Here is a 17,588-nt window from a genome sequence, read left to right on the forward strand (position 1 = left end):
TCAGATCGTTGTTTGATGTCTCCTGTGTCGGTGTTCCAGTCTTGTCTTCCCGCTCGTCCGGTGTTCGTGTTTCGTCGTGGGTTCGTCATCGTCTGTGGATTATCGTTTGGGTTGTGTGGATTCCGTCTTCAGTGTTCACCACTTCACGGTTCCTGTCTTCACCACTGACCATCGAAGTCCCTGCGCCATCGTTCCACGCCCGTGTCATTGTCTGTCTCAAGTCTGTCAATAAACTGAGTTTACTTGCTATTGCTTCCAGTGATTCTGTGACCCGTCATGACAGGATCAGTATAAAGCTGGTTTTGCTAAGAAGCTGCTCCTGAAAAAAGAATCGGTACCAACTATTCATGTCCCTGCTGCACCTCCAATAGAAGTGAGTGTAAAATTTTATTAAAGCTGCAGTCCGTAACTTTTTTGAGTTAAAAATATCCAATATAATGATAATAATAATAATAATAAAAAACATAATCATCCAGTGTTAAAAAATATCTGCTTACCTTTTCTCGATTCAAAACGGTTAGCTTGTAATAATGCTTTTAATTCCAGTGGTACTGGTGGGTTTCCGCGGGAAATTCGAGCATGTCTTTGCGTCATTACGTCACATCTGTACACATGAAGAAGGAGCCCCGGCAAGCAGGTTATATTGCGTGTGATCATGTTGGAGGTGTACATTTTTAGCCTTTTCTCACAGCACAATAATTAAAATTATGGCGGATCTAGAAAGGAATCGACAATCACCAGTGACAACTGTAGATTCAACAGTAAAACCAAAAAGAATTCGGACTTCTGAGTGGGTAGAGAAAAAAAAAGAGACTGCAACCGTGCCCTCGCGAAAACAAGAAAAAACATTGGCAGGGCTTTTTTGAAAGGTGGCGTGAACTCCGTGACTTGAAGGGGTTCAAAACGCACGCAGAGACGGCTTTTTTTCTGCTGGACAGGTAAGACATTTCAATAGTTCGTGTAACGGCAGCACACTTGTTCTCTTAATTCACGCAGTTACGGAGTTTCCTTTGTTGTTGCTTTTTTCGTTTTGCTATTAGTAAAAGCTACTGTTTGACATAAGATAAGTGATCGTTATAATTAAACAGCGCGATTTACTTCATTGTTTTTTTCCCCCATAGTTGATCAAAATAAAAGTGGATGTTACTTACTTGTTCAGATGACATTTTCATGTGAAAATTCTTATGCTGGTGGTCATACTTCCAAACCGTAGAATCTGTGATTCTGAATGCCAGTCACAGTATCCACACCGGAGCGGTGATTGACAGACGCGCACTCTCCTCAAAACAATGTGTTCATCCGCGCTGTTTCATGGCAATGTACAACTCACGTAAAGTTGATAATTCCGCGAATCACTGCAGTTACAGATTTCGAACAGAGATGGCGACAAAGAGGAAAAAGCTACGGACTGTAGCTTTAACCTTTATATTAATCTTTGCAAATCGCTTGCACGCTTCACGATGAATGCGGCTAAGGTTTAAACTCAGGGTACATTACGGCATGTTTTCTATGTACGACGTTCTCAATATAATTCATAATCCCACAATTATAATGAACAACACGTTATGGTTATTGTGTTACAAACTAAGTACATATACATCAGTAAACACATAGCGTTCGTACATCTCACTAAGTTACTCTAACGTTACCCTGCCAGTACATACAAAGATAGATCAAAGTGACATTATGTTAACCAACCATTCAGAAACGTCCTGTTCGAGCCTTAATTGTCGAACTTCTTTGGGCCGTCATCTTGATGTGTCCTCAGAGACTCCCGCTGCCATTCTTTTTCCAAAATATACCCTCAACTGTTGTCAAGGCAACACAGGTGCGTTGTCAAAACGCCCAGCAGAACAGAGGGGCGGAGTGAGCGAAGCTCATTATCATTTAAAGGCATATGCACTGAAACGGCGTGCTGAAAACAGAGCTGTTTTTGACCAGGTAAAATTAGTGTTTTCTTACAATACTAATGAGAATTTTTAATTAAAGTATATTACAAACTTTTCATTTAGACCCTAAAGAATCAAATTAACTTCTATGAAAATGGCATTATATGACCCCTTTAAAGCATTTGAGATTCACCCTGAAGACCAGAGAGGCTTGAACAGAGATGAAAAACTCAAAGATCTGTCTTGTGTCCATCACTTTAGCTGGTGCTCTGACTCACATGAAACATTCTGAACCACAGAACAGTTGTGGGATTTTGCAGAGATGTGTATTTGTGTGTTGTGCTATGTGTCAGATAGTCACTTCCCACACTCGGTAAAACTCACTATCTTATAATTCTTGCTAACGGCACATTAATACATGCTCCCAGCTGTGGGAAGGTATCACACAAGAGTCTACCAACCTAATCCCAATCTTTGCACACATATGGTGTTCCAATAGGATATCAAAACTCATATGAGATCTCTCTGATATCTAAATTGTTTCTCCAAGACTACAATGAGATGAAATGGAGAGCAAATGGAGTTCTCCTGCTTCTCAGATTTTTTGTCTTCAATCAAGTCACAAGTGTCTTCAATCAATTTAATTTGTGTCTTTTTGTGGCTATTTTAGGAAAAACATTTAAAGCCGATAATTAAATCAGAACTGAAAACTCCAATGTAACCCAGTAGGTTATAAGTATGCTGTTAATAAGTTACCTCAATTTATTAGCTTGTATTTGTTTAATTCAGAGATAAAAGGTGAATTAACCGTTCATCTTTGTTTGTGAGTATACGGTATTTGTTCCTTTAAGAGCGCGCGTGCATGAGATACAAGTTTGATAGAGGTGTACATGTGGAAAACGTGGCTTTAACCATCAAGTTAGGTGCTTGATTATTTTATTGGTGTATGTGAATTAAGTCCCGCCCTCACTGGTGTTTTGTGTAATGTGAGTGGTTGTTCGGGACATGAGAGTTTTTGTTGACAAGCGCGAGAGAGAGAGAGAGAGAGACGGAGATTCAGAGAGACGCGTTTGCGGGTACAGAGTGATTTGATTGACGATTTATAAGTTTAAACAACCTTTAACTGTAATGTAGATCCAAGATGAATCGCTTGTGTGTGCGTCTTTGAGTTTGTAGCCAGTGTTTTTATAGTTTTTGTTTCGTGTGGCTAACCTGCTGTGTGGGAGCGAATCCGAGTGTTTTTCGGTTAGTTATCACTGCGCATATCAGCGCATCTGAACTGATAGTTTACAGCGACAGTTATTCAACTGACTAAAGACTGTTTAACCTGGTTGTCGTCCTTCACAACGAGGGAGACCTTGAGGACCAGATAGCGCCCCAAATACCCGCGTTATTTGGGGTTCCTCTGGCGGCGTGGGAGGTGCATTTCGTCGGCTGACGAGGGAGAGAGAGGACGAGGAGCTGCGTGAGGCCTGCTGCAGGATTCCGGAGTTGCAGTATCATTGCACGTGGAATTGAGGTATCTTTGTTTGATTGATTTTGTGCTCAGGAGAGTGAAGGGGCCATTTTTCAGTTTCCCGGCCACCACGAACACGAGCCACGATTCAGGCCTGCAACGGGGTGGGTTGTGTGAATGACTGGTGTGTATGTGTGGGCCCACCGCATTAAATATTATTCAGTGCACTGAAAATAATATGTGTATATTCAGAGTATCGTTTGTATAATATGAGTGGGTTATTGTGTACATTTCTCCCGTTTGAGGTCATTGGTGCTACCTATACCAAGTATATTTGACCTGGAGACTAATTCCAGTAGGTCTGGCAACTGATATAGATTGCCTTTAAAGTTTCAGTGTTTAAATTGTGTCAGATTTTATGGCAATGTGATTTTGTGAATATTTCACATTCTGAAATTAATGTGCTTAGCTAGTTATCCTTCAGTTACTTTATTCCAATTAAATCTTTTATTTGTTCTGTACTTTTACTCGTGTGTTATTCCTTTAAAAGTGTTGGTTGATGTCATTAGTCAGGGGGTGAGAGATTTAATTCTGAGTAACTCGTAAAAGGAAAGTATAGATTATTATTCTAATTTTCTAAAAGAGAATTAATTCATTTAGTGACACCAGAGGGGCCTAACTTCACCATCTGTAGGCATTTAGTTATTGAATCTGGAGCGCTGTCCTACTTAGTTACAAGAAAGACAGGTAGGGGGCGCTACATAAAGTGGGGGCTCGTCCGGGATCTCCCTCTGTGAGTCACACAATAGTTGATGCTGAAAGAAGAAAAAGAGGAATTAAGCTCAACACACCCCTGTAATTACATCATAATTAAGTGAAAAGTGCATAAAGTGTCATCATGGCTCTATCAAAAGACCCCAGTCTCCAAGCAGAGTTGGCCAACTGGTGCAAAGATGCTAGCATTGAAGAGACTCATGCTTTAATGCTGTTAAACGTACCCGTTCACACCGAAGTGGCCGAAATTGAAGAGGCGATGGAAGCTGTAAAAGCTCTAGGGAGAGTTCGTGTAAGGGACACGAGAGAAGGACCCACTTCACATTACCTGCTGGTGTTGTGTGAGTGCAGACAAGCCATCGACCCAAAGCGCATACCTCCTGAAGTGTCACGGGGAGACAAGAAAGAGCCATGGCCAGTCATAGTAATCCAGACAAAGGAATCGGCTGCTGACACCGCTTCTGCAGGTTTTACAGAAAAGTTTGCGAAGTTCCTGATGGAAGAAGGAAAGTCTCTTAGCGATGTACATGCTTTGATTTCTCCACACAGTGCCACCGACAGTTCCCCTGAGTCAATTATACGCGCCATGGGTGAGGTCCTGCAAAAGACAGTAAAGCACTCGAGTGACAGCAACACCTACCGACGCCTGCGCACCTTTTCAGCCGTAGTTCCGACCCCCATGGGTGAGGAGAATATGGAAAATTGGATTGATCAAGCCAGGCTGCTGATAACTGAGTGTGACTGCTCCGAAAAAGAAAAACGACGCAGAATTGTGGAAAGCCTCAAGGGACCTGCAATGGACATTGTAAGAGCTGTCAGATTCTCTGATCCTGAAGCTAGTGCCTCACAGTATCTGGAAGCGTTGGAGAGCACCTTTGGATCATCTGAGTCTGGTGAGGATTTATACTTCAAGTTTCGTCTTATGCGCCAGGGAACAGGGGAGGCCTTGTCTGAATTCCTGAGACGGATGGAGAAGACCCTCAGCAAAGTAGTGGAAAGAGATGGACTGACTCACAGTCTGGTCGATAAAGTACGAGTGGAACAGCTGATTAGAGGGGCTGTGAATTCTGACATGATGTTGCTCCAACTGAGGCTGAGAGAAAGAAAAAATCACCCACCTTCTTTCCTGAGTCTGTTGAAGGAAATCCGTGAGGTGGAGGAGAGTGAATCGGCTCGCAACAGAATGTCTGCAAAAGCTAAGGCCATACATTTCCATGAAGAGGAAAGAGCCAGCACGTCTGTTATCCAGGAACTCAAGGCCGAAATTCAAGAATTGAGAACCCAAATAAGGGGAGTTGAGCCAAAAGCCATGTCTACTTCATCATTAGTGATTGAAACTAAAGAAAAACCATTCAAGAAGACTGAAAAAACTGATGATTCAGAAGTACAAGAGTTAAAGAAACAGGTCCAACACTTACAGCAGCAGTTGGCAGTTCTGAGTGTCAGTTCTACTCAATACTCACCTCATGTTCCAGAGCAGCGGCCAAAACCACCCCAGTCTGTTTCCACGTCGTTAAGATACCAGTCAGCCCGAACAAGAGATGACTACTTCTGCTACAAGTGTGGAGAAGATGGCCATATTGCAACAAAGTGTCAAGCTCCACCAAATTCTGATCAGGTGATTCAGAAGCTGATTCGTTCTCTGAGGCAGGCAAAGAGTGGGCAGCCTGAGATGGCTGACAATAGAACTACTCAGAACCAAGCCTGTTTCTCCAAAAAGAGCCAGACCACCATCCATGAATCCAGCCGTCTTCCTAAAGGACTAGTAGGACCGGCATCCACGGTAGAAGTGAAGCTTAATGGCCATGTATGTCAAGCACTGTTAGACAGCGGATCACAAGTGACGATTGTGTTTGAAAGCTGGTATTCCAAGAACCTGTCTGATGTGCCCATTCACCCCTTAACTGGATTATCCATATGGGGCCTCAGTACTTCCAGTTACCCGTACAAGGGCTATATCATAGTGGATGTCACTTTTCCCGCCTCTGTCACTGGTGTGGAGGAGCCGTTGTCCATCCTGGCTCTCGTATGTCCTGAACCCCAGGGTCCTTCCCAATTGCCAGTCATTATCGGTACCAACGCCAGTTTCTTCACACGCCTTGCTGCCCTTAGCCATGATACCGAAGGATCCAGTGTTGCACGTGCTTTGAGAATCCAGACTCGACACCCTGCAATCCATCTGCCACAGCAGCAAAAGACTGAAAATATTCCTGATATACCTGACGGAAAAGTCCGATGGATAGGACCTGGCGATTGCGTAGTTCCCCCGAGGGGAGAAGTGTGTGCTGTCTGTAAACTGGAGACTGACAAGCCGTTAAGGAAAGAGATTTTTGTGGTGGACACGCCTGAGGACGCTAGTCTTCCAGCTGGAACATTCATAACCCCAGTGGTACTACCATCATCCGCCGTAGAAGGACAACGCATCCAGGTGATGATCCATAATGTAACATCAAAAAATATCTCCATTCCGGTGGGAACAGTAATTGCCAATGTATATCCAACTGACACACTCACTGCCAGGACTGAAGAACAGAGCTCCCAAGCAATAGACCCAAGTTTGTTTAAGTTTGGTGAGTCGTCCATTTCTGAGGCCTGGGAACGGAGACTGCGCCACAAGTTGGCCACCAGAGGGGATGTGTTTTCTGTTGAAGAATGGGATGTTGGATTAGCTCGTGGCGTGGAGCATCCCATCAGACTGAAAGACCCAAAACCGTTCCGCGAACGCTCCAGACGCATCGCTCCTGCAGACATCGAGGATGTACGACGTCACATCAAAGACTTGTTAGCAGCGGGAATAATTACAGAGTCAAGGAGTCCGTATGCATCGCCCATTGTGGTAGCACGGAAGAAGAGTGGGGCAATCAGAATGTGCATCGATTATCGCACTCTAAATGCTCGTACTATCCCTGATCAGTACACTACTCCCAGGATCGACGATGCCTTGGACAGTTTGGCTGGTAGTAAATGGTTTTCCGTGCTGGACCTCCGCAGTGGGTACTATCAGATAGCCATGGCGGAGGAAGATAAAGAAAAGACAGCGTTTATCTGTCCCCTGGGATTCTTCCAGTTTGAACGGATGCCTCAAGGGATCACTGGAGCTCCAGCCACCTTCCAGCGGCTCATGGAGAAAGCTGTTGGTGACATGCATCTCCTCCAAGTAATAGTATACCTGGATGACATCATTGTGTTCGGACGCACCCTTGAAGAACACGAAGAGAGGCTGTTAAAAGTCCTGGACCGTCTGAGAGAATGTGGCCTGAAAGTGTCAATAGATAAGTGCCAGTTCTGCCAGCCTCAAGTTCGGTATGTGGGCCACATTGTATCAGCTGCTGGAGTATCACCAGACCCAGCCAAGGTTGAAGCCGTAACACGCTGGAAAAGGCCCACTGACCTAAAGACATTGAGGTCGTTCCTGGGGTTTTGTGGATTTTACCGGAGGTTCATAAAGGATTACTCCGCCATTGTAAGGCCTTTAACAGAGCTCACTAAAGGATACCCGCCAACATCTGGGCAAAAAAGCAAGTCAAGTGATGGGAAGATGTACTTCAGAGTATCGGAACCCTTTGGAGAGCGTTGGGACGACACTTGTACAGCAGCGTTCCATAAAATCATTTACTGTCTCACACATGCCCCAGTACTTGCTTTTGCGGATCCTGCTAAGTCTTATGTACTGCATGTAGATGCTAGTCTGAGTGGACTGGGGGCCGTTTTGAATCAGGAGCATTCTGGAGGAATGAGGCCCGTGGCCTACGCAAGCCGGAAACTGAGTGCCTCAGAACAACGGTACCCCATACATCAGCTAGAGTTCTTGGCACTCAAGTGGGCGGTAGTGGATAAGTTTCACGACTACCTATATGGAGCCCAGTTCGTGGTAAAGACCGACAACAATCCCCTGACCTATGTGTTGTCAAGTGCCAAGCTGAGTGCGACGGGTCATCGTTGGTTAGCTGCCTTAGCTACCTATAACTTCAGCTTGCAATACAAACCAGGAAGTGCCAACATCGATGCGGATGTATTGTCTCGCTACCCCTGTGAATCAACTGCTTGCTCTGACTGGAAGGAGATACCCAAGTCAGGAGTAAGAGCCATCTGTCAGTTAGCAGTGGTTGCTGAAAGTGGAAGTTCATCATCCAGACTGGTGGATCCGTTGGGTGTGTTACCTGAGGGTATTCCTGAAGCTTTCTCTTGTCCCACAGCTTTGGGGCTTAGTCAAATGGAACAGTTGAGCACTACTGAGTTGAGGAAAGCTCAAGAGGAAGACCAGGTAGTTGGTGTAGTAAAGCGAGAAGTGGAGTCAGGAAGGATTCTTACTGGGGCTAGGAGTTCTGATGCTACCATTGCTCTGTTACAGCGGCAGGGAGACAAGTTAAAGATAAAGAGTCAACTTCTGTACAGAGTCACCAAAAGTTCCTGTGGTAGAGAAAAGACACAACTCGTCTTACCCGAGAAGTACTGGGCTACTGTGTTAAAATCATTGCACGACGACTCTGGGCACTTGGGAGTAGAGAAAACTACGGAACTTGTGAAAGACCGTTTCTATTGGCCTAGAATGTCTGCATACATAGAGCAGTATGTCAAGGATTGTGGCCGGTGTGTAATGAGAAAGACGTTACCCAAGAGAGTGGCCCCACTGAATCACATACACAGCAGTGGGCCATTCGACTTGGTGTGCATCGACTTTCTGTCAATTGAACCTGACTCAAAAGGTATTGGTAATGTTCTCGTCGTAACAGACCACTTCACACGCTACGCTCAAGCGTTCACCACCAAAGACCAGAAAGCTCTGACTGTGGCTAAGATACTGTGTGACAAATTCTTCGTTCACTATGGCTTACCCTCTCGCATCCATTCTGATCAGGGTCGAGATTTTGAGAGTGGTCTCATAAAAGAGCTACTAAGCATGCTGGGAATCCGAAAATCCAGAACGTCTCCCTATCATCCACAAGGAGACCCACAGCCAGAAAGGTTCAACCGAACACTTCTTTCCATGCTTGGTACCCTGAATCCAGCCGAAAAGAACCGATGGAGTCAGCACATTAACAGTTTAGTACACGCTTACAACTGTACTAAGAACGAAGCCACTGGGTTTTCCCCTTACTATCTTCTGTTCGGAAGAGAGGCTCGTTTGCCAGTGGATGTGTGTTTCGGGACTTCGCCTGATGGAAAGGGAGCAGGAAGCCATCGACAGTATGTGGAAAGAATGAAATTAGACCTACAGAGAGCATATCAGTTAGCCACCGAAACTGCCCAGAAAAGTCAGCGAAGGAACAAACGGTTGTACGACAAGCGAGTGAAACACCAGAGTCTGACTGTGGGAGATCGTGTGCTGATAAGAAATCTGGCATTGACTGGAAAGAACAAACTCTGCGACAAGTGGAATTCTGTTCCGTACCTAGTGGTGGAAAAGCTAAAGAACTTACCAGTGTATCGCCTAAAACCTGAATCCGGTATGGGAAGTGTAAGAACATTACACAGAGACCATCTCTTACCCGTTGGGGACCATGTGAGGATGGCAGATCCTGGAGAACCAACGGAAGTTTCTGCACCTGCGGAGACCAGGACAAGATCTAGGGAGAGAAAACGGAGAAGAGGATTAGGAGAAAGAAATGTAGTGCCGACAGGGTGTGAATTGAGAAACTCCTCTGAAAGTGAAGAGGATGATGTGTGTTATTACTACTCGGATAGAGTGGAGAGACAGCACATGCCAGAATGTGTTACACGGGAGGACTCTACAGTGGAGGATGAACCGGTTAACTGTGGATGGGAGGTGGATAGACCTTTTGCCGAAATGGCAGAGCCGATGATCATGGAAGAAGGCCCTGGAGAGCATCCAGATTGGAGTTCAGAGACGATGGGAGATCCTGGTTTAGAAGGGGGAGAGCTTGAAAGAGTTAATGCTACTAAAGAGGTAGTAGAGACTGTTCATTCCCGCCCAAAAAGGGAGATAAGACCCGTAGTCAAGTTGAGCTATGATTCTCTGGGACAGCCCACTAACAGACCCTTAACTCTGATTCATAGAGGGATGGTCATAAATGTAGAGGGTGGGGAAGGTTCAGAAAGGAAACCCTGTAACACCATGTGGTGTCACCCTATGGCACAATGTGTTCGTTGTACTCAGGTAAACCCTTCTACTGAGCCTAAAGTCACCATTAAGGTGTTGAGAAGTAATCTCATGGGGTCATGAGATGTTTAGAAGGGGGAGCATGTAACCCAGTAGGTTATAAGTATGCTGTTAATAAGTTACCTCAATTTATTAGCTTGTATTTGTTTAATTCAGAGATAAAAGGTGAATTAACCGTTCATCTTTGTTTGTGAGTATACGGTATTTGTTCCTTTAAGAGCGCGCGTGCATGAGATACAAGTTTGATAGAGGTGTACATGTGGAAAACGTGGCTTTAACCATCAAGTTAGGTGCTTGATTATTTTATTGGTGTATGTGAATTAAGTCCCGCCCTCACTGGTGTTTTGTGTAATGTGAGTGGTTGTTCGGGACATGAGAGTTTTTGTTGACAAGCGCGAGAGAGAGAGAGAGAGAGACGGAGATTCAGAGAGACGCGTTTGCGGGTACAGAGTGATTTGATTGACGATTTATAAGTTTAAACAACCTTTAACTGTAATGTAGATCCAAGATGAATCGCTTGTGTGTGCGTCTTTGAGTTTGTAGCCAGTGTTTTTATAGTTTTTGTTTCGTGTGGCTAACCTGCTGTGTGGGAGCGAATCCGAGTGTTTTTCGGTTAGTTATCACTGCGCATATCAGCGCATCTGAACTGATAGTTTACAGCGACAGTTATTCAACTGACTAAAGACTGTTTAACCTGGTTGTCGTCCTTCACAACGAGGGAGACCTTGAGGACCAGATAGCGCCCCAAATACCCGCGTTATTTGGGGTTCCTCTGGCGGCGTGGGAGGTGCATTTCGTCGGCTGACGAGGGAGAGAGAGGACGAGGAGCTGCGTGAGGCCTGCTGCAGGATTCCGGAGTTGCAGTATCATTGCACGTGGAATTGAGGTATCTTTGTTTGATTGATTTTGTGCTCAGGAGAGTGAAGGGGCCATTTTTCAGTTTCCCGGCCACCACGAACACGAGCCACGATTCAGGCCTGCAACGGGGTGGGTTGTGTGAATGACTGGTGTGTATGTGTGGGCCCACCGCATTAAATATTATTCAGTGCACTGAAAATAATATGTGTATATTCAGAGTATCGTTTGTATAATATGAGTGGGTTATTGTGTACATTTCTCCCGTTTGAGGTCATTGGTGCTACCTATACCAAGTATATTTGACCTGGAGACTAATTCCAGTAGGTCTGGCAACTGATATAGATTGCCTTTAAAGTTTCAGTGTTTAAATTGTGTCAGATTTTATGGCAATGTGATTTTGTGAATATTTCACATTCTGAAATTAATGTGCTTAGCTAGTTATCCTTCAGTTACTTTATTCCAATTAAATCTTTTATTTGTTCTGTACTTTTACTCGTGTGTTATTCCTTTAAAAGTGTTGGTTGATGTCATTAGTCAGGGGGTGAGAGATTTAATTCTGAGTAACTCGTAAAAGGAAAGTATAGATTATTATTCTAATTTTCTAAAAGAGAATTAATTCATTTAGTGACACCAGAGGGGCCTAACTTCACCATCTGTAGGCATTTAGTTATTGAATCTGGAGCGCTGTCCTACTTAGTTACAAGAAAGACAGGTAGGGGGCGCTACACCAATAAAGGTGCATTGTGTAATATTTAGGAGGATTTGTAGACAGAAATGCAATATAGTACAGATAACTAAGTTTTCAGTGTTGTATAAAGACCTTGGCTTACTTAATGAACCGTTATGTTTTTATTACCTTAAAATGAGCCATTTCTATCTACATACACCACGGGTCCCCTTACATTGAAATGCGCCGACATGTTTCTACAGTGGCCCTGGACGCGTTTCGTCACTATGTTGTTCTTCATGCAAAGAAGCTAGCTAAAGTCATCGAATAAAACACTGACACAATGATGAGTAAAAATAATATTCGCAATAACATATCGTTTTTCTGAATAATGAAGTAAACATAATTTCTTAATTTATCTTTGCAAAGAAACCTCATTGCATAACTGGCTACTCTTTGCTGTCTCAGACAACGACATCTCCTGTCGGCCACCATAACTTTTGATGGTTGCAATTCGTAACTAGATGCCGCTATAAATCACACACTGCACCTTTAAGTCTCTAAGCTATGAAACAGCAACTTTCCAGCAATAAAATTGAACACCGGTCTGTCTTAAAATTATGCTAAGGAATATGACAGTTTAAGACTATTAAAATGATTCACCCACATTCTATCAACAAAAATACTATGACGCACTTTTTTATTAAATTTATTCCCAATCATATTAAGTCTGATCTCTGATTGCTTCCTTTATATAATTTACACACAGATTTGAAATGACACATGAGTGATTCACTATCCCTGCATGCATTGCTTCATCCTGTGTCAGTGTTTGATGGTGACGACTTTAACCTCTGTGAAGAAGTGGTATGAGTCTTTCCCCCCCTCTCGACCAATGCCAGAGTTTTTCATGCCACCGAATGGAAGATTTAAGTCTCTGACCAGCCAGCAGTTGGTCCACACCAACCCAGCCTGCAGTTTCCTAGCAACCCTGTGTACGCGCCCCACATCTCGGGACCACACCGTGGCGGATAAGCCGTAGCGTACGCCGTTGGCCCGTGATATCACTTCCTCTTCTTCATCGAAGGGTGTCACACAGGTTACAGGACCGAAAATCTCTTCCTGCATCAATGCGGAGGAGTCTTTTACTCCAGAGATGACGGTGGGCAACATGAAATAGCCATCTGCATTATGCTGTGGAAGGGTAAGGTTGTCCACACCCTCCCCACAATGCACCTGTGCACCTTCTGCCAGCGCCAAAGCAACATAACCTTTAACCTGTAGGAGTTAGCAAGCAATTTAGATGTTTTAAAAGCATGTATATGTTTGTAAACCTAGAAATTTAGAGAGCGAGAGAGATAAAGACTCAGACCTTCTGTAGATGCTCTTTGCTGATGAGCGCTCCATTATCGTTGGAGGGGTCAGAGGGCACTCCAGTTTTCCACCGACGTACCGCCTCCACGAAACGAGTGAGGAATTCTGGGTAAATGCTCCGCTCAACGAAGATTCTGCTGGTACACAGGCAGATCTCTCCCTGAGAGAGAAAAGAAAAAGATGCAAATAAGTTCTTCAGTAATTCTCACACAGTTATCACTGGGCTGTGTAAACTAATTATATATGGACACTTTATATATCAGCACAGTGATGATGTGTTTGTGTGCGTGCGATGTGAAGGCCTGAGCGAGAGAAAGAGAGAAAAAGAGAAAGAGAGAGAAACAGTGTGAGAGACCACAATGTGCAATGCTGTATTCTGAGCACCACAGTGTGGCAGAAAACGGAACTACATGGTGTTATCCCATTAAAAAAAGATTTGAGACAAGTATATCAAATATTTCCCAGTTACTCCACCAGTATGTTGCATGTTTAACTCAGCAAATGGATTCAGGTTATCATCATCAACTAAACCTATATATTAAAAAAAAAAATTGCTAAATGAAATAAAGCTGAAATAAAATATGACAAATATTAGATAAAACACATTAATTATATTGTATTTATATTATATAGAAAGGTCACCCAGTATTCATACTGTATAGAAACATTTCGAGAAGTATGGTAGTATGCTATTCTATCGGCACTAAGCTAAACCTACTGCTAATGCAGACACCTGCAGGAGTTTGATTGGATGAGCTCAGTAATGGCATCAAATTTTTTGCAACCAGAAAGCATGGTAACTGAAAATATAACCTGATTGGTCAAGCTGTGCATGAGCTCACCTGATTGGAGAAGCTGGATCGTACAGTAGTGCTGATGGATTGATCCATGTCAGCATCAGCAAATATAACAGCCGGGTTTTTCCCGCCAAGCTCCAATGAAAGCTTCTTACAATACGGCGCACTTCGTTCTGTTATCAGTCTTGCTGTAGCCGTGCTCCCCGTAAATGAGATCAACGGCACGTCAGGGTGAGACACCAATGCATCCCCGGCCCGTGGGCCTGTACCAAAGACAATGTTGACCACACCGGGTGGAAAGCCTAGAAGACACACAGACGTATTATGTAGACACGTTCACTCAATTCAGATGCATCCTGGACCTGGTAATAAGAGAAAAATAAAGCTACCAATGTACCCTGAGATGAGCTAATTAACAAATTTGTCCCAGATACACACACAAATCCCTCACCAGCTTCCTCCAATAGCTGACACATCATCCAGGCAGTGACTGAGGTCACTTCACTAGGTTTCGCAACCACAGTGTTTCCTGTAGCAACAGCCGGAGCAATCTTCCAGGTCAGGAGATACAGTGGCAGATTCCATGGGCTTATAAGACCAGCTATAGACAGGGAGTTTAACAGACATAAACCATCTGAAAGAGAGTGATTTACATTAGAGAGTAATAGTACCGTATGTAGAGACTGACACATACCCACTCCTACAGGACAGCGTACTGTGTAGTTGAGGCAGCCCATGTGATCCATCTGACTGCAGTCATTAGTGTGATGCAGGACAGATGAAGCAAAAAAACGGAAGTTGTACGCTGATCGTGGAATGTCCACATTTCGGGCAAACGTTATAGTCTTCCCTGGAAAAAAGAGAAGAGGAAATGAGTCCATTTCATTCCCTATAAAGAACTGAATAAAACCAAATTAAATTGTTCAGTGACACAAAGTAACAAGATATATTAGATACAGTTGTGGTCAGAATTAATGGCACCCCTGGTAAATATGATCAAAAATGGCTGTAAAAAATAAATCTGCATTGTTTATCCTTCTGATCTTTCCTTTTGAACAGAATCTCTCCAGATCCTTCAGATTCACAAGTTCATGTTGGTTTGGTGCTTCTTCTCTTCAGTTCACCCCACTCATTTTCTATAGGGTTCAGTTTAGGGGACTGGGGCGGTCATGGCAGAAGCTTCATTTTGTGCTCAGTTACCCATTTTTGTGTTGATTTTGATGTTTGTTTTGGACCGTTGTCCTGATGGAAGATCCAACCACGGCCCTTTATAAGATTTCTAACAGAGGCAGTCAGGTCTGGATTTTTTATCTGTTGGTATTTGCTAGAATCCATAATACCATGTATCTGAACAAGGTGTCCAGGACCTCCAACAGAAAAATAGGCCCACAATATATAAGATCCAGCAGTATATTTAACCCTAGGCATGGGGTAATTCTTATTTTGGTCTATTGTGCAGTAGTAAGTCCTTTGAACTTTTTCAGTCTAACCTGTTTAGTGTGTCCTGGGGCCTGTTGCATAAACATAGCCATTATGTTATGACTGTGTCTTACACTATGACCAACTAACGGTTAAAGGGGCAACCAGTCCTACTTTTTAGTATCAAATTAGACCAAAATATGTTTATATATAACTGACTTAAAACAGTTATGAACAGTTTAAAAGAAAAAAATGCGATGACTAACTTTTAAGACTAGTCTTGTGCTATGATGCTGTAGTGTTTCTAGTGTTTTACCCTGGTCTTTAGACTCAGCCTGGGCAAACTCCTCCAGTCGAGCCTCTATCAGGTCTGCCAGTTTATTCAGTACTTTGGCTCTCTCTGCTGGGCTCTTAGCTGACCAATCAGGAAAGGCCTCTTTGGCTGCCCTCACTGCAGCATCCACCTATGACCATTGAGAAAAGGGTAAACCCACCAATATATTTCACAATTGAGAAGGGTGGTGTCTTGCTTTGTATTGGCCATTGATGTGGTGGGTAAAAAAAGTCATGTAAGACCTCCTTTTTTGGTATTTAAAGGCTTTATTAAGTGCATTGTCATAAAACATTAAAAAATAAAATCTTGTTTTTGTTCCACTGCTCCACACGAGTTCTTATGGTGTGAGCTCCAGCTTATTTGGCTTAATCATTAGACACTGGACCTTGAGCGTTGCCCAATTATTTTATGACCAAAGTGTTTACAGCAAGAAATATATGAGACCAAAGGTACATCACCCTGACTCAGCAAGCAATTATTACTCTGAACTTTCTTAGAATTTGTGTCTTTTGCCAAATAATGGTGTGAGTAGTTAAATATTGTTTAAAGGTAAAACTGCACTTTTTTAGTAATGCAGTGCATAATTGATCATGCACAAGTGACATCTTCAAATATTCAACAAAACCTGAGAAAAAAAGAGAAATATTGAGAAAAACCTCACCTCTTCAGGTCCACTGTCTGGAACTTTGCAATAAATCTCTCCCGTCGATGGGTCAAAAGAGTCCACTAGCTTGGAACATGGTACAAACTTCCCACCGATATAGTTTTCCAGCACTAGATATTTCATATCTTTTGACATTGCAGAAAAATCAGCTTTGCAAACAAAAGGATCCGAGATGTTTGCGCACCAGTCAGCGTGCTGTCACATATGAGCTTTCACCGGACTCTTTTGCAATCTGTTTACTTAAGAGGTTGTATAGGAAACTAAAGGGCTTCACCAGCAGACATGTGTCCACACTGATTAGTTTGAGCACGAGTTGGACATTAAAAGAGCTTAACTTGCTGGAGGTTCTGAGATATTATTCATATTTCCATGAAAAGAGAATAATATGCCCATTTATAAGGGAATATAATCAATATAACATTTAGTATTTAAAACATTTATTTTTATATATAACATTATATATATATATAATTATACAGAGTATGTGTGTGTGTGTGTGTGTGTGTGTATATATATATATATATATATATATAGACTATACACACACACACACAACATAAACACACAAAATATGTACGTTTAAATAAATAAAATAAATATGTGGCATGGAATCATCTGAAACTGACATGTTTTTATCTGTTTCGTGTGTGTGCACATGTACACAATGGTACAATATCCTTTAAAAAACGAGATATGAACATGATATGAGGTCATTTTAAGAAATGACTGAGGAACACAATAGTCCCACACTAAGACAGAAACGCTAAAAGGCCCTAGAAATATTGAGTTAAATGATGTTCAATTAAGTTATATAAATCAATGTATTCAGTTACTTTTGTTAGAATTTAGTGTAAATTACATAAGTGGATATTTTATATTAAAAGCATTTAGCTACTTTATGATATGAAAATCATTTAAAGCGGCCTATTGAGACAGGCCACAAAGATGACTGGTGGAATCGCCATTTCCTTTCTTTACTGAAGATGCAGTGATGGCGGGAAATCCAATCACACTTAATTTCACCAACACTTTATTTGCCCGCAGGTTCTCAATGCAACACTAGGCCGCAATTTGCTGAGATAACCCCACTTCATTGAGTTCATATTCTGAGAGACCAATAAAAGAGTCCATTTCAAATTTTGAAAGAGATATTATACCAATCCAGAACAGGGATCTTAGAAACCTTCTAGAATTTTGGCAACATGATCAGTTGGGGGTAATGCATTACCAGTAAC

General features: G+C 42.8%; 2 protein-coding genes across 3 annotated transcripts in view; both read right to left on the minus strand.

Moving 5' to 3' along the window:
• Positions 1–17,588, minus strand: part of hbs1l (HBS1-like translational GTPase) — a 167,034-nt gene that overhangs the window by 114,349 nt on the left and 35,097 nt on the right. The window lies entirely within an intron of this gene.
• Positions 12,459–16,589, minus strand: aldh8a1 (aldehyde dehydrogenase 8 family, member A1). The gene is made up of 7 exons (XM_056239927.1): positions 16,351–16,589; positions 15,672–15,819; positions 14,631–14,786; positions 14,388–14,537; positions 13,982–14,238; positions 13,138–13,299; positions 12,459–13,043 (listed from the first exon to the last, which is right to left on the minus strand). Exons 1-7 carry the CDS (start codon positions 16,486–16,488, stop codon positions 12,591–12,593), a joined length of 1,464 nt encoding a protein of 487 aa, XP_056095902.1. The 5' UTR covers positions 16,489–16,589; the 3' UTR covers positions 12,459–12,590.

This window comes from Rhinichthys klamathensis, unplaced genomic scaffold (genome assembly GCF_029890125.1).
Source record: "Rhinichthys klamathensis goyatoka isolate OS25496 unplaced genomic scaffold, OSU_Roscu_1.1 h1tg000020l_1, whole genome shotgun sequence".
NCBI lineage: Eukaryota > Metazoa > Chordata > Actinopteri > Cypriniformes > Leuciscidae > Rhinichthys > Rhinichthys klamathensis.